The 24,062-nt window shown below is 37.7% G+C and overlaps 1 protein-coding gene across 1 annotated transcript in view; it reads right to left on the reverse strand.

Annotated features, from left to right (window-relative positions):
• Positions 1–3,781: 3,781 nt before the first annotated feature.
• HECW2 (HECT, C2 and WW domain containing E3 ubiquitin protein ligase 2) overlaps positions 3,782–24,062 on the reverse strand; it is a gene marked incomplete at both ends in the record, with an annotated part of 211,556 nt that continues 191,275 nt past the window's right edge. Inside the window, 5 exons of the mRNA XM_084247786.1 lie at positions 3,782–3,893; positions 18,506–18,618; positions 19,458–19,543; positions 22,716–22,830; positions 23,472–23,618. Coding sequence (XP_084103912.1) covers positions 3,782–3,893; positions 18,506–18,618; positions 19,458–19,543; positions 22,716–22,830; positions 23,472–23,618 — 573 coding nt within the window. The remainder of the gene's footprint in view (positions 3,894–18,505; positions 18,619–19,457; positions 19,544–22,715; positions 22,831–23,471; positions 23,619–24,062) is intronic.

Genomic DNA, 24,062 nt, shown 5'->3' on the forward strand with positions numbered 1-24,062 from the left:
ACTATAAAGTACCAAAATTCATGCCACAAGTCATTCGTGATAATCAGCCTCAACCCAGAGGGGTATTGATACCTGCCCCTCAAAATATGTGAGAATCCAAAGAGATGATGTGCTGAGAACATATTGAAATTATACAGTGCTGTACAAACATATTCTAGCAATATTGTTCATCATTCGAATGCATTTTCACCTCTTCTGATTGTTATGTAGGTGAAAAAGATTTTCCTTCATTTATTACAGAATTTCTACTATACTGTAAACATAACGTAGCTAGAAAATTGTGACCACATGTCTCCGACCAAGCTTCTTTCACTTTGTACACAAGAAAAATGTTTTGACTCCAGAGATGGGTGGGATTTTTACCACTGAAAATCAAATGTAGATTATAATGCAGATACAGGGAAATGAAGGGAAACTAGTGAAGATAATTTTGGCATTTCTTTGGTAATGTGAAATCCTTGAGTTGCTCCTTCATGGCTCAGCTCTCACCTGAACACTTAAACTCTCATGTGTAAACAAATGCACCCTGGGCTTCAACACTTGACCAATACTGACACACTCCTGCATGCCACTATTTACCAACAGAAGAGCATTTGTGATATTTTTTTAAGTCATACTACCTCCCATGTATGAAGCCTTCTAGATGGAATCTAGATGTATCTTCTAGATGGAATAAACTACTCTCTCCTCATTTTTGATTGTAGAATAGAATTTTATTAAAAATACTTTTTGGAACCTTGGTGTCTACTCCACTAGACTGTAGCTTCTCAAAGGGAGATTTTGAATCTTGTAGCTCTATCATCAAACACAGTGGCTGGCACAGAGTGAATGCCAATAGCATGCTTCTTCTCTCATCTGAGAGGTGTTCTAATGCCTATATGAGGTATTGTGACTGGCTTGTATAGAAGTATCTAGGCTCACAGTCTAGAAGCAAATATTTAGGATATTTCCATTTATAGAGAATAGTAAAGTGTTATTTATTTTGTGGAAATGTTATTTGATATTTTATGAAGTTATTATTGGAATTTTTTGCTTCACTAAAAGGAATAGATTAGTTATCCTCTGGCCTCCCTGGTGGTGCAAAGGGTTAATACGCAGCACTATGAAGCTATCTGCAGCCACTACAGCACAAGTTCGATCCCCGGCCAGGGAGCTACCCACATCGTGCAGCAGACCTCTCCTGATTTGCCCGCTGCTCCCCTCAGCAGTGTATTTCAGTCAATTTGCCTGTTCTGTTCCCACTCTGTCTCTGGTGAGTCCTCTCACTCCCCCACACCTCTGGCTTGTACCCGCCGGCCCCCAGTTCTTGTATGCATAAATAAATCTTTAAAAAAAGAGTACTTATCCTGGTCTTCTGTCAAGCTAAGTACATCTTTGATCATTTCTAATTCTGAGATTAGTAGCAACTAGACAATTATACTGTTATTTGGGAAGAAGCTGGATGTCTTAACAAAGAAGTATGTTTGTTAGAAATAATTAAAGACATACATTTTATTCAAATCTCTTTCACCCAGTAATGTGGATTATGGTAACAAGATGTCACAAACAAAAGTGAAAGATAACATGGTTTCTGATTCTATTTTTTAAAGAAATGCAACTTCCCATATCAACTGTTTAGAGAATACCAGATCTGAAACCTCTATACACCATCAAAAATGTGGTTTTTTAAAAATGCATGTTATATTTTTTCCTTATAATGAAAAAAATACAAACAAGTAAAAATCATTTGCAAAATTAAATGTATACTTAAATTCATCAGTAAGCACAAACTAACATTTCCAGTTATAATTTTTCTTGCTTCCCTTTTTTTTCTGCCCCAATTGTAGTTTACAGATGAATCTTCCTTTCTTATTACCAGATAACTGCAACCATTTTTTTCCCCAGAAAATTTCCTCACTCTGCAGTACCTGCCTATTTTGCAGAAATGCAGCATGAGTGGGTTATTTCCTGAGGGTCCCCATAGTAAACATAGCTTAACTAACAGGAGAGCAATCCGTTCTTACAAACCACCTATGAAAACCATGCATATGACCTCTATAAAGTATAAGATTGCCAACATCCTATAAAAGGAATTCCATGGTTACTAATAAATAGAATTCTCAAAGAAATGTTTGGGTAATGCTTATAAAACCACAGGCTGGCAAAACAAATGTTAATCCAGTGTTTTTATTACCCACAATTTAACTTCATTCTATTGTATGTCTCATTAGTTATGGCCATAAGTCAAGAAACAAACAATGATGTGGAATAACCCCAAAAGCAATAAAAATGAAGGATGTCCTCTGATAAAACTAAGCAGAAAGAACATTAGTGATGTCATGCAATTTCTGAGATACCATAGAAAAATTGTTTCTTAATTTTGATAAGAAAATTATGCATCAGTGAAAATGCAGGCTTAGAAATATAGTACTGAGAGTTTCAATTTGTGACGTCTTCACTGATGAGAGAAAATGGAAATCTTATTACTAAAAGAGAGCTGATCTCTTCGGTGTTGCTGATGGCTCCCTAAGAGAGCTGGGTGTTTGATGATGCTGTACAAATAAAAAGCAGTGGGGGAATAAGAAATATCTGTATTAAATGCCATCCTGTAAAGTATTTGATGGATGGAAGAAAGTCTAATGCATTTTAAATAAATGCATATCATACTATCACATATAGTGAGTCTTAAAAAATTATTACTTAGATGCACAGTCCTTGTAGTGGTAGACATGGCACTGTGAAGAAAGTCTGATTTGGAAGCTATTTCTATCATACTTGTCAAGTGATGGAGTTGCTGTTAAGTCATATTGTAATGTCCCTTCAACTTTGGTACATTCAGTGCAAAATATTTTGGGGAGTTTTTTTTGTACCTTTATAAAAATAAAAGGCCCTTTTGTTCCCTTGAGAGTGCTTAAAAGGATACATACTAGCATGATGCCCGAGTAAGCATGGATGGAACATGAAAATGGAACAGGTGATACATACAGTATAATACGTAGGTTCTTATATACATTTTAAAGAACATAAATATAATGAACCTATAAAAAATAAACAGAACTCACTGTGTACTTTTTCCTGATATGCTGTGATTAATTGTTAGTTATTTTAAAATTGTTTTCATGCATTATAAAGCATAAAATCTGTCATTAGTAATTCATTGTATAACAGTTTGTCTTCAGCCATAATTACACACACACCACTTGCATATACATGTCACAGACCACCTTATTGCAAATCTTTAAAGTTACCTCATATGGACTTGGTTTCATTAGTGTCCCTTGAAAGCTGCAACCTATGGTGCACACCATGCAGGCACTCATAAGCAAGAAAATGAGTATTTGTTGTAACTTAGGGCTTAAATGAATGTACTTTCAGGAAACATACTTGTTTTATTATATTATTAAACTTTCACTAATTTGGAGATTGGGCCAAGTGCTGCTAGTTTGGCTTGAACCACGTTCAAAGGTAAGTTTCCATCCCGAGTCCCTAGGAGTTGATCATGTACAGGTTCATCTTTGTCTTGGAACATAACAAATGGTAAAAAGTTTGGCAGTCAAGAACTGTTGATCGAGAGACTGTTGGGTTGTTCCCTGGGCATCAAGCTCACCCAAATCCTTCCAAGAGGACTCATCACCACCATCCAGCCCCCAAAAGCGACAAAGCACATATTCCTGGAAAATAACAGCACTCAGCTCTACTCTCATGAAAGCTTGCTCTTGAAACTCCCAAGGTTCAGCCATTCTTCTTGAGAGCAGCTTCTGAAATTGCCTGTCCTTACACTGCCAGTCATTGTGTTTCCAGGTCACTCAAGTCCAAAGGTGCTGGTCTCTTCAACTGCTGTCAAGAGTTTTTCATAAAGCATGGAGAAGGATGGATATGGGGGAAGATCCAGACGGTTAAAACAAGTGTGAGCTCTGCAAACAGAAGAAGTCATATACATATTTTAGAAGACTTTGAGTAAAATGATGGGGGGGTGTGTGTATACTTATCTTTCATATTCAAACTGATTTGTTGCCAATTTTCACTTTTTTAAGAAAACACTGAAAACATTTTAGAAATTCAGGATTAAAATTCAGCATTTTGTTAAAGGAAATGGGATAAAACAAAAATATTTTGTTTACATATCATAACCACTTAAAATCCATATTTTGTGTGTAGATATAGATACACACACATTACTCTTTGTTTAGTTGTCTAAGAATTACAATGAAAGGTTTGGTTTGTTACTCTCTTAATGTTAATTTTTTTTTAATACACAAATATAAGCCCTCTCAAAGCAATTCATTCAAAGAGTTGGCATTTGCCGAGGTCTCTCAGATCATTTATAGTTTTGCATTTTCTTGTTCTGATGGGCAGGAAGGAGTGTAGCGTCTCTGAAGACCTGCCTCACAGCTTAGTGTCTTACGAAATTCCCTGGCTGGCCTTTCCTCTTCAAATGACCATTGTTACTTCTTTGAATTCTGAGCTATACTCTGTTTTCTCCTAATTCACAATTCCCTAAATAATGGCCATTTAAATCACTTTAAGTATTCTTTTTTGGACATACCTCCCCTTTTGCCAAGATTGGAAAAAAATATGTTTTCCTGTTATTTGCACCTGAATCACAATAAGAAAAGAAGACAGTCTTCAAATAGTACATCTTATCAGGAAGCAAATCTGCACTTTTGACAGACATAGAATAGGAAACATTGTATTTTGAATGTGCAACAGCTTGTTTGTGTGAGCTAAACAACTTTGACTGAAAAGAAAATATTTCTCTATTTATATGGAATTTTAGGAGCTCTGCTTATTAATGGACTATTGCTACAAAGTCACATGTTTAAATGTTTATCCTTATAAATCACTTTTATACTTAAGAAATAAAATTATATAGTATTCCTATTGCAGTGTGTGTTTAATAGGAAGATCAGACAGATCAGAGTTTGAATTCTAGCTCTACCAACCAGTTATGTAATTTGGAGTGAATTAATTCTCAGTTTCTCAGCTATAAAATAGGAACAATATCCTTTGTCTCAAGAGGAGATGGGGAATAAATGAAATAACAGAAATATGCTTAATAAAATGCTTGCTCATATAGTGTTTGACCAGATATTGAGATGTATTGTTAGCTTCATTTCATTATCATCAAAAAGATTTACTCTAATTGCCCACATTAAATTGCCAAAATATGATTATGACCCATGGAAAGCATAACAAAGAGATAATAAAACAGGTGTGTGGCCACATGGCTTATGAGAAAAAGGAATGCAGAGGCTGCTATATTATAAGAATACCAGTTTTAAGATGTAGAGATAGTATTTGGCTCAGAGTTCATGACTCTTCTTTGTTATTGCTAAGTCTGGGATATATAGTGGGGAAATTGATCCAGTAATCTTTGCAGCCAAACACTATTTTTTTATATAATAAATTTATTTTAGAATTGCATTTAACACAATTCTTATTATAACTTCCTTATATTGGAAACTCAACTGGGACCTCAAGGAGCAGATTTCAATTTAAAAAAAAAAAAAGTGAATTAGCATATAGTCTTAGGAATGTATCTTATGTGAAACACTGGAATAAAAATATTAAATAAGGACTTTATTCTAGGGTGAGGGAATGAAGAAGCGAAGAAATATTTCAACAAAATGTTTTCAATATAATTATATATTACAGGCTTTGTGCATTAGACACATAATAGTCATTACTCTCTTAGACTACAAATTTCTTTTAGGGAGACTCCCTGGTGGTGCAGGAGTTAGACACAGCACTATCAAGCTAATGCCAGTCACTACAACAGGAGTTCAATCCCAGGCCAGGGAGTTAACCCACGTGGTGCAGCAGACCTCTCCTGTCTTGCCCTCTGCTCCTCTTAGCAGTGTATTTCAGTAGATCTGCTTATTCTGCTCCCCACTCTGTCTCTGGTGAATCCTCTAACCTCTTAGACCTCCAGCCTATATCCCCATTCTGCATGTACAAATAAATAAATCTTTTAAAAAAATTCTTTTAAATGAAATTAAAAACAATTATTTTCTTAACAACAAGACTGAGCATCTTTCTGTCAATTTGCTTGTTACTTTTCCTGTTTTGTGATATACATTTTCTTCTCTTTTGCCCATTTATCTTTTCTTTTAATTTTTTTATTGTGAAAAAAATATATATCACCTAAATTTTATCATATTAAGCATTTCAAGTGTTCAAATTGGTGGCACTACTTACATTCATATTTTTCTCCAACCATCTCAACATTCATCTCCAGAAATTTTTCATCTTTCCAAACTGAAATGCTTGTGTGATTGAACACTAACTCTCATTCCTCCTGCTCCCACAACCACTATTCCAATTTCTGCCCCTATGCATTTTGACTATTCTAGGTACCTCATACAAATAGAAATATACACTATTTGTATTTTGCAACTGGTTTATTTCACTTAGTATAATGTTTTCAAGTTTTGTGTTGTAGAATGGGTCAGAATTTCCTGACCCATTTAAAAAACTTTAAATTTTTATTTAAATTTTTGAGTAGAAGAACTGGAGTGTAGGCCAGAACTTGGGGGCAGAGGGAAAGGTGAGAGGATTCACCAGAGACAGAGTGGGGAGCAAAACAGGTGGATCTACTGAAATACACTGCTAAGGGGAGAAGTGGGCTAGACAGGAGAGGTCTGCAGTGCCATATGTGGGTTACCTCACTGGCTGGGGATTGAACTTAGGCCGCAGCAGTGATAGCGCAGAAATTTAACCCCTAGGTCACTAGGGAGGCCCAGAATTGCCTTTTAAAGGATAAATAATATTTCATTGACTGTTTATACTACATTTTATCATTCTTTTCATTCATTGGTGGACATTTGAATTGTATCCACCTTTTGGCTATAATAAATAATGCTATTATAAACAATGGTATACAAATCTCTTGTTTGAGTCTCTGCTTTTGATTTTTTGTGGTAGTTACCCAGTAGTGGAATTGCTGGCTTACATGGCAATTCTAGTTTTATTTTTTTTTAATTAAAAAATTAAATTCTGTCATATTGTTTGGCTGCACCATTTCACATTTCTCCCAGCAGAACCCACAAGGGTTTCAGGTTCTTCACACCCTTAGCAATACTTGTTATTTTCTTTTTCTCTTTTTCACAATTGCTATGCTAATAGATGCATAATCATTTACCATTTAAAGTCTTTTTATATTTATATAGTTGTAATCTAGGATAGATGTGTGTAAATTCATTTTTGTAAATTGAATATCATAGTGGATGAACCAGGAAATAAAAGAAATTCAAGGTGAATCTCTAGGTAAGCAACAGTCCTTAATGCTTGACTTGCTTAGGACAGGATGATTCTGGGTGTAATGTAACTATCACACCGGTTGAGCCTGTTTCTTCTCTCCTGCCAACCAAATACTTTCCCCTTAACTAAAGGTTAATTTTAGCTAATCAAGAATTAACAAAAAGACCACATATATGGGAATGAGAATTCAGAAAGAGTAATGTCTGAAAAGCAATTAACCTCTTTCACACACTTAGAATAAATGCTGGATTTGAAGTCATCGTGGTCTTGTAGTAAGCAGACCAGCCATAACTCGGGCCTTTCTGTAACTCCCATCTCTTGGTGAGAGTAGCACTTGTCACCGTTGGAATATGGCAAAGGTGATGGTTTATTGCAGATGTACTCGAGCTCCCTAATCAATTAAGTTAATCAAAAGGGTGATTATTTTGGATGGACCTGACCTTGCTAGGCAAGTTATTAAAAAAAGCATCTTGAGGACAGAGACTCATTGTTGATGGATTTAAAGAAGCAAACTGCCATGAATTCTATAGCTGCAAGAAATGAATTCTGCCAACAACCTAAGGAAGCTTATGAGCAGGTCATTCCCTAGTTGAGCCTCCACAGAAGATGCAAACCAGCTGACACTTTAACTTCAGCCCATGTGACACTGAGTAGAAGATGCAACTAGCTGTGCCTGGATTCCTGACCCATAGAAACAGTGATATCATAATTGTTTGTTGTTTTAAGTTGCTAACTTGGTGGTAATTTGTCATGCAGCAATAGGAAGTGACAATTGGTCTCATGGCAATAAAACAATCCACAAAAATGTGGCAAGTGAGATAAATGTGAACTAGGAGGGTCACCCCTATTGGGCAGATGGTGGGGCAAAGCTGGAGGTAAACAACTGTCCCTATATTCTTCCAAGTTTCTGAGCAGAGAAACAGGAACTCTGCATGTCTCTTTTTTTAGTTTCTGTACTATCTTATGTAGTGAATCCATAAGCCTGGGTACTCTTTTCTCTAAAGATTCAGTCCCCAACACAAACAGAAAGACTGTACAATTTCTTTTGATTTTCTACAGTCATAAGATAGAACATACCATAACCAAAGATTTCCTAAATTACACGTGGTTGCATAACATATGGTTGCCATAACAGAACTTTTCTTCTGAATAAAACGAATAGCTCCTCTGGAAAATGTCTCATGAGGATGCAGAAAGTACATATTGTGGAGGGGGAAACTGTGAAGAAAGATTCAGTGGTTTTCCCAAGGTCCAAGCTGAGTCAGTGCCCAAATCAAAAGTAGGACGTCAACCGTTGGGCTCCTAGGGGAAGTCCAGCATTAAGTCAAAAGCTGATGTTCATCAGCTCTATTCTCATATTTTTGGAAGTATGAATGTTAATTTCATCCCACCCTTGACTGTGAACAGCTAGACCTCAACATCCAATTAAATTTCATACATTTTCAGGACAGGAATTAGCAAGATCAAACTTCAAGTGTTTTTTAAGTGAATGATTCAATCATAATAGACAAATTCTAGGGGAAATAGTTCAGATTAAATCACTTCAAAAAACCCTGGGAGATACCGAGGAATTTTTAGGTGTACAAAACATCCAGTTCTATTGTAGGCTCACCAGAAAACAAAGATATTCAGCTATGTTGAAGGCACCAGCATCACCCAAGGAGCATGTTTACAATGGAAATTTTTGACTGTATCCCCTGTGATTCTATTCAGAAGGTTTGGAATAGGCCTAAGGGGTCTGCATTTTAACATTCACCCCAAGTGGGTCTGATACAGGTGGTCTCTATTATTGAAGAGACATCAAGTAGATGAGAAATATGTTATCTGTGTTAGATATCTGCACTAGCATTTTGTGTGCTTGCAAAAATTTCAAAACTCCTTATAAACAAGACAGCATTGCTAGCAAGGAAATTGAGGAATAGTGTGGTTAAATACATTGCCCAATATTTACCATCAACTTGCTGTATGAGCCAAGAACAGGAATTAAAAAAAAAAAAAAAGCAAAACAAAACACAATCCTTTGAGGCTTTTCACACCCCCTCCCCCGCCCCATTCCATGTCCTAAGAAAACTCTAGCAGAAAATAACAGGAGGGCCCTTGGACTATGTTGATATTGGCAGCAAAAGCACATCCAGCTATTCAGTCTCAATAAAAGAACATTTTTCAAATCTTTCAAAGCCAGCCTCACTGAGGCTATAATGAGTTTACCTCATTTTAATCTATGCAGCCAAAACCACTCAAGGAAGGCAGGTCTGAGCCCATCTTTGGGAAATCATGCTGGCACCAATATAAAGAAGATTTAAAAGCCCTCCAGACATCTGGTCTAACTTAATAGATCTCTTGGTGCTTTCTGGATTCTTCAAATGTTAACTAGGAGGTCACATGCTTACCCTCTTTTCATTCCTTTAGATAGACAAGTCAATTACCCAAAGTCAAAAGTATCACAATTACATGTAAATGTTTATAGATCGATTGATTAATTAATGTATTTCTGTGAGTGAATGCACTTATTCACTTATTTATTTTCCCAGAAGTGATTTTTTTTTAGTAGCTTGTAAAGACTCAAAATACAAGACAAAGAAAAAATTACTGTCAGGGTTTTAGAGAGAGAGAGAGAGAGAGAAAGCATGAGAGTGAGCACATAGCATGGGTCTGATGTAGTCTTAGAAATAAAATGTATTTAAATCTAATAAATCATTTTCATTTGCATTATAATTTAGAAAGTGTTTTATCCATACTTTCTTTTATACACTTGGCAGTGGTGTCTAATCCTGCAGATTTTAGTCTCCTTTCTCCTATTCTAGTAATCAGTAAATGAAAAACAAATATTTAAAAGCACTCCCAAAAATTCCTTGGGGATCTTGGAACATATCACTTTTAAATGTCAAGATTTCTTTGGAAGTGAGAGAGTTCCTGACCTAATTTACTTGTCAAGTACAAATTTCACCTACCTGACTATCTAAAGGCTCCCTCAAGGGAATCAAGCATGCCTACAGGTCTAGCTTCAGGGCATGCTGGAGGAAAAAGCAGAGCAGGCCTGAAGCTAAGCTGTGGGCTGAGCACAGTGGGGCTTCTGTGGGTTCTCCAGGACCCTCTAATTCAGTGCTCAACAAGTGTTCCTGCAGCACCCCATAGAACCTCTATTTTCCCCATTAAAGATCCCTTATCTTGAAAACTCTAAAAGTTGCTCTGATGAATAAAAATTAATTTTTAATTTGCATTATATTTCATTTATTCCTTCACTCACTGAACAAATACTTTCTGAACTATACTGGATGCCAGGTATCAAGCTGTTCCCTGGTAAACAAGGATAAAAAGATGAGGATAAAAGTCCGTTTTCTGCAGACAAGGGGTTTGCACCCTGGCAGCAAAATATATGGGCAAATGGAACCCCCTAAATATAGTGCAGTCTGTGCTCTGTAGAGGGGATCTGGTTAGGGTGAGAGGGCACTGAACTCCAATCTGGGTTCTGCTCACCAAAACAGGAGTACTATCTCAGGGCTGCATTCCTCTGGATGATTATATGACACCTTTGTCTAATTAATCCAAAAATTCATAAGGGCCTTCAGTGGCCTTGCACAAAAACAATAATACAATGAGTCAGGAAAGACTTTGTAAAAGACATGATTTGTGCCAAGCTTTGAAGGATCTGCAGGTGTGTAGGGTTCTTCTGGCTCAAGGAGTGTGAATCACTGTATCCTCAAGAAACCTGAGAAGTACAAGTGCTTAAGTGACAGGGGCCAAGGCTTGACCTGACAGATGGAGAGGTGGGGCCACCTCAGGAATTGAGGGGTATTCATGCGAAGGTCTCTCTAGTGAAAGAGAGCCAATACCTGAGTGTGGGGAGTGAGAAGGCAGGAGTGCCATTCATTAAGCAAGGCAGGGAATATAGGAAATGGGTAGGGGATGGATGATGAATTCAGAGCTTTAGGTCAGCACAGAAATCCAAAGTTAGCAAAAACACAGTATGAAAATTCAATGAATGCAAACCAATGACTGTTTTGTTAATGTAAGTAGACTTATTAACACAAAGGTTAAAATTTTTCGACTGTCCCATGAATACCTCTTAGACCATGAGATTTATTTTTTTTTTTCTTTCAAATATTTATTTATTTATTTATACAAGCACTGGGTACAGTCAGAAGCACGGGAGGGTGAGAGAATTCACCAGAGCCAGAGCGGAGAGCAGAACAGGCAGAAGGACCGAAGTACACTGCTGAGGGGGAGCAGTGAGTGGCAGGAGAGGCCTGCGTGCCATGTGGGACCCTCCTCCAGCGGCCGGGGAGCAGCTGGGGATAGAACTGGCGCTGCAGAGGCTGCAGGCAGCTTCACAACCAAGCACTCAACCGCTGCGCCACCGGGGAGGCCCAGACCATGCGATTTAGAGCAGGAGTTCCTACTAAGGCTAATTCACAAATATTTGTGTAGCTTCAAGTGTCACAGCATAATGCCTGACATCACCAGGTGTTCAATAAATGAGAATCAATGGAAAGGATTCCTATGGTACTTAGTACCCCTGCTACTCAGTTGCCTAATATCATTTGTGGCCAATGATGTTGGTTATCCATTCACTTAAGTATCAATTACTTGCCTCTCTGTGTTTTAAGATCCACATGAACAGATACCAATTTATCTCTCTCACAGGTTTTGCACATTGTAAATGCATGAGAAGTAGCTAAAGGCTTTGGGGGAAATTAGATTTACTAACTAATAAACTTCCTGTTCCAAAGTCTCATTAGGTCACCTTGGTTAAAATGTACCTGATCTACAAATACAGAGTGGAATGTTCCCACAATGGTAATTCCTGTATCTGGGTATAACTAGCAGGAGAAATCTTCAAAGTACGCCATAAGAGCAGGTAACTTCTTTACCTGTGGATGACCCTTGGAAAAGACAAATAGCACAAAGTAACGTAAACCCAGTAGACGGAAACCCAAACCTTTCAAGAAGGAACTCTTAAAAGTCCAAAGTGTAAACATCCTGGGTGACTGGCATATTGTGGCATATTGTGTATACACTTAACGTTTGTAAAGTATAATGCCAGCTCTGAAGGCCAGATGTTAGGAACAATAGTAACAGTGGTTAAATCTACTGAATGACGTATTAAGCCTCATTTAAAGACCTTTGCATATCTTCAAGGTCTTTAAGACAACTGTGTAATGTGATTACTGGTGTCTATCCCAGTTGTTCAGATGAGGCTACAGAGACACAAAAATGACTTTGGCATGTCTTGTTTTGAAGGCTCTAGAGTATTACCTCAAGTTTAATAAGAATTCACTGAGAATTATATTCATTGAGTACCAATTATGTGTCAGGACTCAGCAGTAGGGGCAAAGTCACAGTCAATTCAAATAAGGTCTTTGTTCTCACAGGATTATATCTTAAAGAGGGAGGCAGATAGCCAGCAAGAAAACTGATAACTGTTTAGTCATGTTTATGACTGAGTTGCGGTGAGTTCTGTGAAGGATATGTTTAACAGAGTGACAGGTGCAATGCAAGACCTTGCTGAGAGATCATGTCTGACCTGAGGCCTTAGAGATAATGAAAAGCTAACCAGGTGAAGTACCAGCAGAAAAAGTTCAGGTAGCAAGATCTAGAGTCTTGAAGCAAAACTGAGTCTGGCATGTTGGAGGAGCAGCAAGAAGGAAGCTGGGGGCTGTAGCAGATAGAAGGGTGGGAGAGAGGAGGCCAGATCAGGTCACCTACCTGGTAGACCTCAGCAAGAGTTTGGATTTTATTCTAAGCCACTAGTGAGTATGAGCAGGAGAGGGAGAAGATGTTGAAATTTCAGAGTCACTCTGGTTGCTGAGCACAGCATGAGCAATAGCAGGTGCAAACAGAAGCAGGGAAGTTAGCAAGTGGCCTGCAGCAACAGTTTGGGGGCGGGGTATGTTACTATAGTGGACCAGGGTGCTGGAAAGATATGAAACCCAACTAGTCTATGCTCTTGAGGGCAAGGAAAAAGCTGCAATGTCTATCACAAATACATATTTCAAAACACCCAGGAAAAGCAGCTCTCAAGGACCATTAGTGGGTTTGACTTGGGTTATCCTCTTTGTTACCAGCAGCAATTTAACCTCCCTTCATTCTGCTAAAGAATAACAATTTTTTTGGAGAGCTCTATTTTTTTTAACAGAAGAGTCCCTTTTTAGACACAATGTAAGTTTGTGATAATTTTACCCACTTGCCAAAGTAAAGCACATTTATATGTATTATTGCACGTTTAAGAATTTTTAGTAAGTTCATATGATTAGTCATCACTAGCATTTGTCAGCACAGGCTGACTTAATGGTAGAATAAAGTAACAACTGTAAATATTATGTTACATAGTAAGAGTTAAGTGGGAAGAAGAGAGGAAGAGTTGAAGAAGGCCTGCATCAGAGAATTCTTTATGACATTCTGTCAATTCTGTCTCAAACCAAAAGCTACCTCAACTGAACAACAGTTGGTGAGGAGACTGCAGAGGGATGCCTAAGGCAAACACAGAAAAGAGGTGGCTCTAAGGGGTCCTTCCAGTGCTCAGCTCTTACTTATTTTTTAATTAAGGAAAGTGACAGTGTGTTACATAACTCCCCAGTGTTAGTTTAGTACTTTCACAGTAAACAATGCTCTCTGTACTGGAGGAGAAAAAACTGAATTATTGATGACACTGTAGAGCAATATTTAATGACAGAAAGACATCCATGATTAGTGAAATTTGGTAAACAAAAAGCAGATAACAACTAGTACATGTAGTATAACTACATTTTTGTTTTTAAATGTGTCGTGTGTGTGTGTGTGTGTGTGTGTAGAAATGAGTGGAAACATATACTCTAAATGTTTGCAGAGGTTATTTTAGATTTTACATATATAAAATGCATAGATAAAACCCTGATATTTTTGTGAAAAGTTTTCTTTTCCTAATAATAAAAAGGCAGAATGTTTAAAATGTCTTATATCTTTAGAGAATAATTTTATCCTTTTCAGCTCTGTTCTACTAGAAAAAAAACTTTCTCCCTGGGACACCTGCTTCATGATGAAGGCTTAATTTGGGTCAGCATTTCATTTCATTCATAATAATCTCTAGACACGTTCTGAAAAATTAATGTTTCCCTCTTTGGCAAAATCAACACTCCCCATTGCAACTACCACTCTCTAACTCCTTTGTTTCACCATCCTACTTGTCAAGAACCTTAGAGTTGAACATAGAAACTCTATACCATGCTGGGAGAGAGGCTCACCATGCGTTACACAGGCTGGCACATTAGCAGCCTGTTTTTCCAGAATATTTAAGAGCAATTGCCATAAAGTGAATTTTTTCTCTTGTACAGTCCATCAGAGTGCCAGACAGGAAATCTTCTATAGAAATGCAAAATACAGGGCCTCTCCTGGCGGCACAGCAGTTGAGTGCTGGGCTGCGAAGCTGCCCGCAGCCTCTGCAGGGCCGGTTTGATCCCCGGCCACAGGCAAGGGTCCCACATGGCACGCAGACCTCTCCTGCTGCACCCGCTGTTCCCCTCAGCAGTGTGTTTCATCAGTCTGTCTGTTCTGTTCCCTGCTCTGGCTCTGGTGAATTTTCTCACCCTCCTGCGCTTCTGACTGTACCCAGTGCTTGTATAAATAAATAAATAAATAAATAAATAAATAAATAAATAAATAAATAAATCTTTAAAAAAAAAAAAGGAAATGCAAAATACAGAACTAACCACTAACTACACAGCAGAGGAAGTGCAGTAAAGTGTTCAGGCTATAAGCCTCCATGGAGACACCCGTCTGCCTCTGTCATTATTTATCATTGGGGTTTCTAGTTACTTTATTACCACAAGAATGAAAAAAGAGCCATAGATTCCAACTTGTGCTGGCTTCCAAGACAACCATATATCCTTTAATACACTTCTTGGCTCACTTTGTGAGTAGTGCTATTCACTGCTAGGAAATCTGAGTAACGAATGAGACTCACATTTGCTTGTTTGAAAGATTGAGAAGCTCTCAATCATCCATGCCTAGAAAGATTAAGATGCCCTTCTATTTGCCAAAATCACTTGACTTCATCCTTTATAGCCATGTCCAACTCTCGAGGGTACAGGCTTCCATGTCTGGCACAAAATGATGCCATACTTCTTAGATACAGGATTTTAAATAAGAAGGACATCCATACATTTGTCTTCATTGAGTACAAAGTCATATTTTAAATGTTAAGTATCATCTCACTAATATGAGAAAGAATTACATTGTGGTTGACCAATGGAGTAGTCAGTCTTTCAGTTCCTCAACTTAATCTATCAGGAAATAGCAGGAAAAATGACTTCAGTGTATCTGTTCTAATGGTAGGAGAAAACAGACTTGGTAATACAAAACAATCTCTTTAAATCATTAACAATATTACAGATCTTTTTATATAGATCCTTTATACCTATACCTCCTATTTCATTAAGGGTGATGGCAATGTTATCAGTGAAGAAATCACTTCTGATAAAAGTATACAGTTATGCATTGAAGTTTTCCAAATACAATCTGTGTATATGTGTGTGTGTATAGTAAATTTTAATAATTATAGCAGTATGGTGGCTTACAGAAGATTCCTGATAAAGGGGCAAAAAGAATTAAGAAAACCTACTATATCCCCAAGGACATTTCCATACATTATCTTACTCACCTGTCACAAGTAGTCTTTGAGCATGACATTGTTATTCTTATTCTTTAGAGATGGATGTAGGCTCTTGCTTAGGATCGTATAATTAGGTATAATAAGTGTATCATGGGGCTGAGATTTGCACTTAACAGTGCTTATCTAGGTTATTAATGAAGTAGAATAGCTAAGTGGCTCTTTGCTCTTATCAGATTCAAAAAGTTTAGGACTTGTTACAGAAAGAGTATAAAAAGAGGCTGCATGCCAGATATGCCTTCATCCCACCTTGATTTATGCTAGTTTATAATTTGGGTAAAACTAGGATTCTAGAACTAGCCTTAGGTCGAATTGAGAGAGGAAGGAAACAAGAGCATCTGTTACCCAATTGTGTTATGGAACAGTAAGTTCATGTGCTGATTCATCACCATTTATAATGAATCAGCACATGAACTTCCTGGAGCACACAGGGGGAAGTAGACAAGGACCCTTCAGACTCTGCAGCAACCTGTTGGTACTATTTCTTGTTCACCCAAACCTAATATACACTTCCTCCCTGGCCTTTTGCAGGTGAGCTCTAGTGATCTTCAAGTTCCAGAGTAGCAGAAGCAGGACTAGAACCCAGGGAGTCTTTAACTCCCAACTCGGTGCTCTTTCTAGTCTGTGCTACCTAATGTGTATTACAGAAGATGGTGACAGAAATGACAATGGTAGCCACCACTGAGTGGATGCTTACTCAGGGCTGGGTTCAGCAGTAAATGTTTTACAAGAATGATTTCATTTAATCCTCACAATCACAAACCTACAAGGTAGACGAGAAAAGAGGCTCAGGAAAATTGAGCAACTTCTCCAAGAAGTAACAGAACTGGGGTAGATCCCAGTGCCTCTGAAACTAAAACTCGTTTCCATATCAATTGTCTTTCTTTGCTCACGAGGTTTGATGAGGATCACAGTGATTAAATGCAAACAACTGATACATCTGCTTATAGTTACAGCTTACTCCATCTACTTTAATGGCTTTACAAAAACAGATCTCAAAAGAAAGGCGACACAGTGAATCCGCTCGTTCCTGCTGCCTTTTTGCCTATCCATGAGAGTTCTTCAAAAGGGTAGAACACTTTGCTCAGATAGTAGAAGTCTACTTTTGAGGTACAAATACGTATTTAAGAACACAGTCTACACATAAATAAATAGCTCTTTAAATAATGAAATTACAGTCTCCCGAATTTGGAACATCAAGTAAGCAGGCTAATATGTGGGTGTCTGAGTGCAGGGCCTGTGGTCACAGATTGAGATGCCCCCAATGTGACCAAGGAGGCTCAGGCCAGCCCTGAGGTGCATAATTCACTGCTCTCTGCAGTGGTATATTCAGCACTCCAAAACTAGATGCTAAAAACAAACTTTTTATGAATTGGTATCTTGCAATTGTAAAGAAGAAAGCCTTCAGGGCCTCCCTGGTGGCGCAGCGGTTGAGCGTTGGATTGCGAAGCTGCCCGCAGCCTCTGCAGCGCTGGTTTGATCCCCGGCTGCTCCCTGGCCACCGGAGGATGGTCCCGCATGGCACACGGACCTCTCCTGCCGCCCAGCTGCTCCCCTCAGCAGTGTACTTTGGTCCTTCTGCCTGCTCTGCTCCCCGCTCTGGCTCTGGTGAATTCTCTCACCCTCCCGCGCTTCTGACTGTACCCAGTGCTTGTAAAAATAAATAAATAAATCTTAAAAAAAAAAAAAGCCTTCATGACAGGTCTTTTAAAGCCACCTGTTCTTAAAGAAACTCAATTGTAAAGAAGAAAGCCTTCAGGGCCTGACAGGTGGCCCAGCGGTTGAGCGCTGGGTTGTGAAGCTGCCTTAGGCCTCTGCGGCACCGGTTCGATCCCCGACATCCTTAATATCACCTGGGCAGATTATTTAAACTTTTCAGTTTTATTAGTGGTAAAACCAGAGGCAATCTGATGTCTTTTCTACCTCAAAAATTTGGTATTACTGTTGACTAGATGAAGGAGTTCTAAAACCAATTCTTCCTTATTCTTATTTTGTTCATTTGTTCACGCTATTACTTTTGCTCTATCTTCTGTTATTTCTATCCAACACAAACACTTATCTACTCACAAATAATATTTTCCTAGTCTCTTATATTTATTAGCAGCAGTAAAGCAATTTATTTCCACTCCAAAGAAATGTATCCTCTTATTGTGTATGAGAATATAAAGAAGGGAATAACTCACATTACATTAAGGCATGTATCATATAGGCTAAAGAATTACACACCACATTCATATTCTTTAGAAACCATACAGGCAATCTTTTGTGAAGGAATTCTAAATAGTTATTAATATAAACTTAAAACTAGAGCTTCTGAAGCCATCTAAATTAGAGCCATAATCCCAAGAAACCACAAGGACTATGACCAATGTTGCTTTACTAGCAAATGCTTTGATTTTGTCATGTGTTACATTTTTTAGGTATGTATGGTATATTGTAACTATGCAGGAAGATCTTTTCTGCCTCCATTTAGAAAGGTAATGAGAGATCAATTCATTCAAAAAGTTTTTTTTTGTGTTTTCCAAAACTTTTTATATAAAAAAGTTATCAATACAGGCATATATTGGGGTTTCCACTAGGACACTGTAGTGACAGTAAAGGAATTTTGTTTTTTAATCTTACCTGGGAAGAGCGGTGATTTTCCCCCATTTCTCCACACAGAATCTTCGTGGGCCATTACTCCCTCGGAGAGAAGCAAATCCTTCATAGGGAATGCTGGATGTGCCTGTAACAAACTATAATCCAAGAAAACAGAAGAAGGTGAAGTCAGAGACCCCTGCCGGGAAAGACATGATATCACTTTATACAGAGCTGCTGGGAAAGGACAGTGCATTATAAAGGGGCAGGGATGTTGTGTGTTTGTAGGAGAAGGTGCCCCAAGCAGCCAATGAGTTCAGAAGCTATTTCCCATTTCAGATTATTAAAGCAGGTGCATCAATTAACCGAAGTCTACTTAGTTAGCTTCAGCCCCTGATGCAAATTTGAGAACCAGATCCTTGAACCAAAGGAGCTAAACATGGGTTATTGGTCAGGGTCTGCCTGCACATCCAGAGCAGCTTCCTCTGTCTAATATTTCCTTAGTGGAAACCAACCAGCAATTGCTGCCCTGTGTAACTATAAACAAAAGAAAAGTTTCATGAGTTAGTTTTCCCAATGTCCTTTTCCAATGTTCTTACATGGAGGAAAGGCCTCTTTATCAAAGAACTGGGTGACATCTTAAGGAACTAAAGATCATCTCTTTCTGTGGCTATGGATATAGGTTATAGAGAACCTGGGGCCTATTGCTGAAGGGACAAAACTTCCCTATAGGCAGATACTGTTCTTGGGATTCTTGCACTGGAGCTGGCACTTCTTCACAACTCTAATGAAATGCTTTAACTTAGTTAGGGATGTTCTGCATAATGATGGAGCCACAAAAACATGCAATCAGAATGTCTGGCAATAGCGTATCCCATCCATATGTCCAGACAAACATGAAATGCACTTATTCAGATTATTTAGCGCTTCTTGAAAATATATAATTCTATTAACAATTATTTTAATGCATTAAAAAGATTTACAAATGACATCTTACCTGTAACAACCTTAGTCGTTGTTCATTGTTGAATCTTTCCACTGCAGCCCAGAACCATCGAATTACAATATGATTGTCATGATAGCCTATGAAGCCAATCATAAAATACCATTTCATTTTGAAAATTCTATATTAATCCCCTGAGATATGTTGACAAAAGGATCCAGACATAAACCATCATCTCGGGTTCTTTAAAGTTACCTATTATTTCAGACTAAGGAATTACCCTGTAAATATGATTAAATGAGTGTCAAACATCAAATAAAAACACTAAATATAACTAATGGAGAGAATAATGAATGAGTCATTTTAACCATATCATTTTTGAAAAATATAACTCTTGTTACAGGATATGTTTAACGCTCTTGGTCATTCAAATTAACTTGAAATAATTTTCAAGTATCACTATCCAAGAATTATACTAAATTTGGGGGTTTAGTATATGGCAAAGAGAAGAAACCTTCGCAGAATTTCTGGTAAAGGAAACATTAACCAAATAATTATGCAAATAAAAGTCATAGTTGCAAACTACCTTAAAAACCGTATGTAATGTCCACATTTTAAAGTCAAATCATTCTCACATAGATTTATTAATTAAAAAGGAAAAGTAATCATATTATTTTAATTCCTTCATTCATAAACTGCAAATAATCATTAACCTGTGTAGTATTTTTATTCCAGATTTCAGTAGAATCTAATAAAATGTCAAAAACTATCATCCCATGGGTGGATCGTGAATTCCAAAACCTTGCAATAAAAATTAAGTTCAGAGAGAAGCCTGACAATGATTAAGGTACAATTAGTGATTCAAACCAACTAATTGACATATTCAATGTATACAAGCCACTTCAATCCTGAGTCAGCAGAAATAAGTCTGAAATCGGTAGACGTTTAAGGGAAGGTGGAAAATTTGAATTTTTCCGCATGTTTCAATGGTGTAGGATTGGGAGTATCTAGTCTTTATTGTTGTTCACTGCTTAATCAGTGTTTATTGCCTTTGGAGAAGAAAAGGATCCAAGAGAAGGGTAAATAAAACTAGACTGTACTCGGTGATGCATAGGTTTCATGTCCTGCCTTTGGCAAAGTCTAGCTATCTACTTGGTGCTGGGCAAATAGTTTTGTCATCTATAAAATGAGATAAATAAAGTGCTTTGGGCTCTTTATAGCTCAGTTTTTTGACCTCATGAATCTGCCCTTTCATCCTCTCCTTTGTTGTTTGTGCCAAACATTTTGGAGGGGCTTCATCATATTCTCTATACACAACTGCCTTATGAACATATGGTAAGTGGCAGCAGAACTGCTTCTTCATTCAGTGCCAACTAGTTGGGTTAGCAAACGTGGCAGCTAAGTATTTCACCCTTTCCCTGACTGCCCAACTCCCCTTTCCCCAGACCCCCATCAACCCCATACTCTACTCCCATGGAGTCCATTCGACAAGATTTACAATAACCATAAAAATGGGTATTTGATTAGTCACACACGGTGAATACAAATTTATACTGTACAAATACAGAAATGACATATTTGATTAGTAACACTGAGATTAGTATCTCCTGAAAGAAAGGAATGAACTAATATTTATAGTAAGATGTAAATTATGTTCTGTGTTGGACAAATGTGCTCAACATTGTGTAAATAGTTTGGCTAACAAAGTTACTATAACCAAGGTCATATATAGATTATACCTAGGGTCAACTGGAAAAGAATTATTACAGCAACTAGACTTCTGAAACAGCAGCAGTGGAGACTGCAATTTTTTAAAAAAGATTTATTTATTTATTTATACAAGCACTGGGTACTGACAGAAGCACGGAAGTGTGAGAGGATTCACCAGAGCCAGAGCAGGGAACAGAACAGGCAGACTCATGAAGTACACTGCTGAGGGGAGCAGCAGGCGCGGCAGGAGATTGCAATTTAATACTGCCTTTCAGAGAAAATGGGTACATAAGGCCTGCCATACAACAATGAGGACATGGAAGAGCCATGTGTAAACAAAAATAAAAGTAATATAGCAAATGGTAAACCATTTCTTACTTCAAAACTTTCAAATTAATTTTTAATCTTTGTTTCAATCCACAGATATTTGGAGAACTGTTCAATACTCAATTAATTTTGCTAAGTAATTAATTCAGTGACTTAACATTGGTGTTTTTCACTCTCCAAGTTCAGAAGTCCTGCAAACCTCTTACATTTTGAGTTAAAAAAAACAAAAAGCCAAAACCAAAACAACTGTTATTTGTTATGACTTTTTGAAGACTTCATAGCAGCTTTCCAGAAAGCATATTTTTTCTTTGCTTAAAATTATTAAATAGGGCCTCCCTGCTGGCACAAGTGGTTAAGACGCAACCTATGAAGCTATCTGCAGCCACTGCAGCACAAGTTCTATCCAGGCCAGGGAGCTACCCACATGGCACAGCAGACCTCTCCTGACTCACCCGCTGCTCCCTTCAGCAGTGTATTTCAGTCACTCCTCCTGTTCTGTTCCCCACTATGTCTCTGGTGAACCCCCTCACCCCCCACACCTCTGACCTGTACCCCAGTTCTTGTATGCATAAATAAATAAATATTTAAAAATTATTAGATAAAACTTTAACCTTGGGTTACCAGTAAGTCCCTTTCAAACACAATCAAATTTCAATGGCTTTGATTCCAATTACCATTTAAAAATTTGTACTGATGTACAGAGTTGCCCTTTTAACATTTCACATTGGTTAATGTGTCGGTGCAACTTTTAACTAATTATACAGTAGTCTCCTTTTCAGTTGAACTCAAAGCTTAATTTAGAAAAACTTTTTCAATAAACTTCTTGAATTTTGAGAAGAATGTCTTATTCCATTCATGTGTTTCAATAGTGAATTACAAGTGTTAAGTAGTTTAGTGAAATGCAGAATAACTTTGTTTGCTTATTTGGAAGCTCTGAGGGTGTGCCATTTGAGTTATAGAATGAAGGTGGACTAGGTGGGGTTGGAACAGCTGGATGTGAGCTCCCTCGTGCTTCACCAACACCATAAAACAATTAATTAGCGTTCTAATGGCCGCATTTCTTTACCAACAATTAAGAGTTATGACATCCTTAGATGCTGTGTAAACAGTCCTTCCTTCACTGGAGAGATGAGGTAAGTAGCTAAAGAAGGGAATGTACCTTGCCCAAGGTCTCAAAGAAGACTGCATCAGACCTATGATTAGAGTGCATGTGGAACCATTTCCCACCCTTTAACTTGAAACACAAAATCCAGCTATCTATAAATCAAATTTCACCTCCTCTGTATTCTGTGTTGTTTCTCCAATCACTTAGGTCTATTTCAGCTGTGCCTGCGATGACCAGTTCTAATTCTCTTGCATCAAAGACAGATACCAGCCTCGCATCCACCACCTGTGGAGCAAAAAGAATATAGGGCATGGCTTAAGAACATTAAGAAATTTCAACCATAATCTCAGTTTCATCAGAAAATGAGGCACAAGGAGGTTGAGAAATAATATGGACAGACTCTGCATTGGCATTTAAAAAACTATAAAGCTCGCTACAAAAATATTTTTAGAAGAAGGATGATGATATTTGTGTCAACACAACTGTTTTTCTAATTGACCACTGATAAATCCAGTTAGGTTTACATTTCTGAAGATATAGTCCTCATATAGAAGTCAATGAAAGACTTGAAACAATAACCTCTGACCGCCTGATATGATCATTTCACACTTCAAGCATGAGATTTGATTACCTATATCTAAGCATAAGTAAGATGCAGGACTTAAAAATGTTTTTGGTAATCATTAAATTGTCAGATGCTATTTGAACTTGGGTTATTTTATTTCAATGATCTCTTATAACAGTATTAGGCTTTTTTTGCATCCATGAAATATACAGGAAAAAACGCTGGAGTTTTTACATTGAAAAAGCAACAACAAATACAGTCAAAGAAAAATGGCAATATTGCACATACATAAAATACAGCAAGACTGACTATAGTATAAATGAATATCAGTCTACAAAGCCCCACTCCTGCTTGTCTTCACCTCATAGAAGCCACGCACTAAGCTCTCGGTCTGTTGTACAACACCCCTCTCAATCCTCCATTTCACCATCCTCTCGATGTACTCCTTCTTGTTCTTCTCTGTGACTGGGATATTGGCACCCCCTGGTTTTAATTCACGTTCGGTAATCTGAGATGAAAAAACCCAAAGGACTGATCAAAAAGCAATACTCATGGTACTGTGTGAACACTGCTACCAACAAGCTACAATCAGCCAGCAACCTGTTCCTAACCTGGCCGGCACATCCCACTGCAGGGGGTGAGGCACCAGAGGGGAGCCCAGGTGCACACAGAAGTTCTGTGAAAAGGAACATTGAGTTGATGTCCACAAGCCCCGGAGATTAAGGAAATGTATTGCAAATGCTGAAGGTTAAGTTTTAAATCCTAACAAAATAAATAAATCTTTTAAATGAGAATGAAATGGCTCCAGATTCTAACCCACTGCTATTTGAATGTTTGACAAAAACACACATTCACAAATTTCTTTAGGGTTCAGAGTCACTAAATATAAAAAGCCAATATTTAATAAAGATTTACTTAAGAAAGCAGAATTACATTCAAGTGAATGTTAAAC

This window comes from Talpa europaea (assembly GCF_964194135.1).
Source record: "Talpa europaea genome assembly, chromosome: 1".
In the NCBI taxonomy this organism is placed as follows: Eukaryota; Metazoa; Chordata; class Mammalia; order Eulipotyphla; family Talpidae; genus Talpa; species Talpa europaea.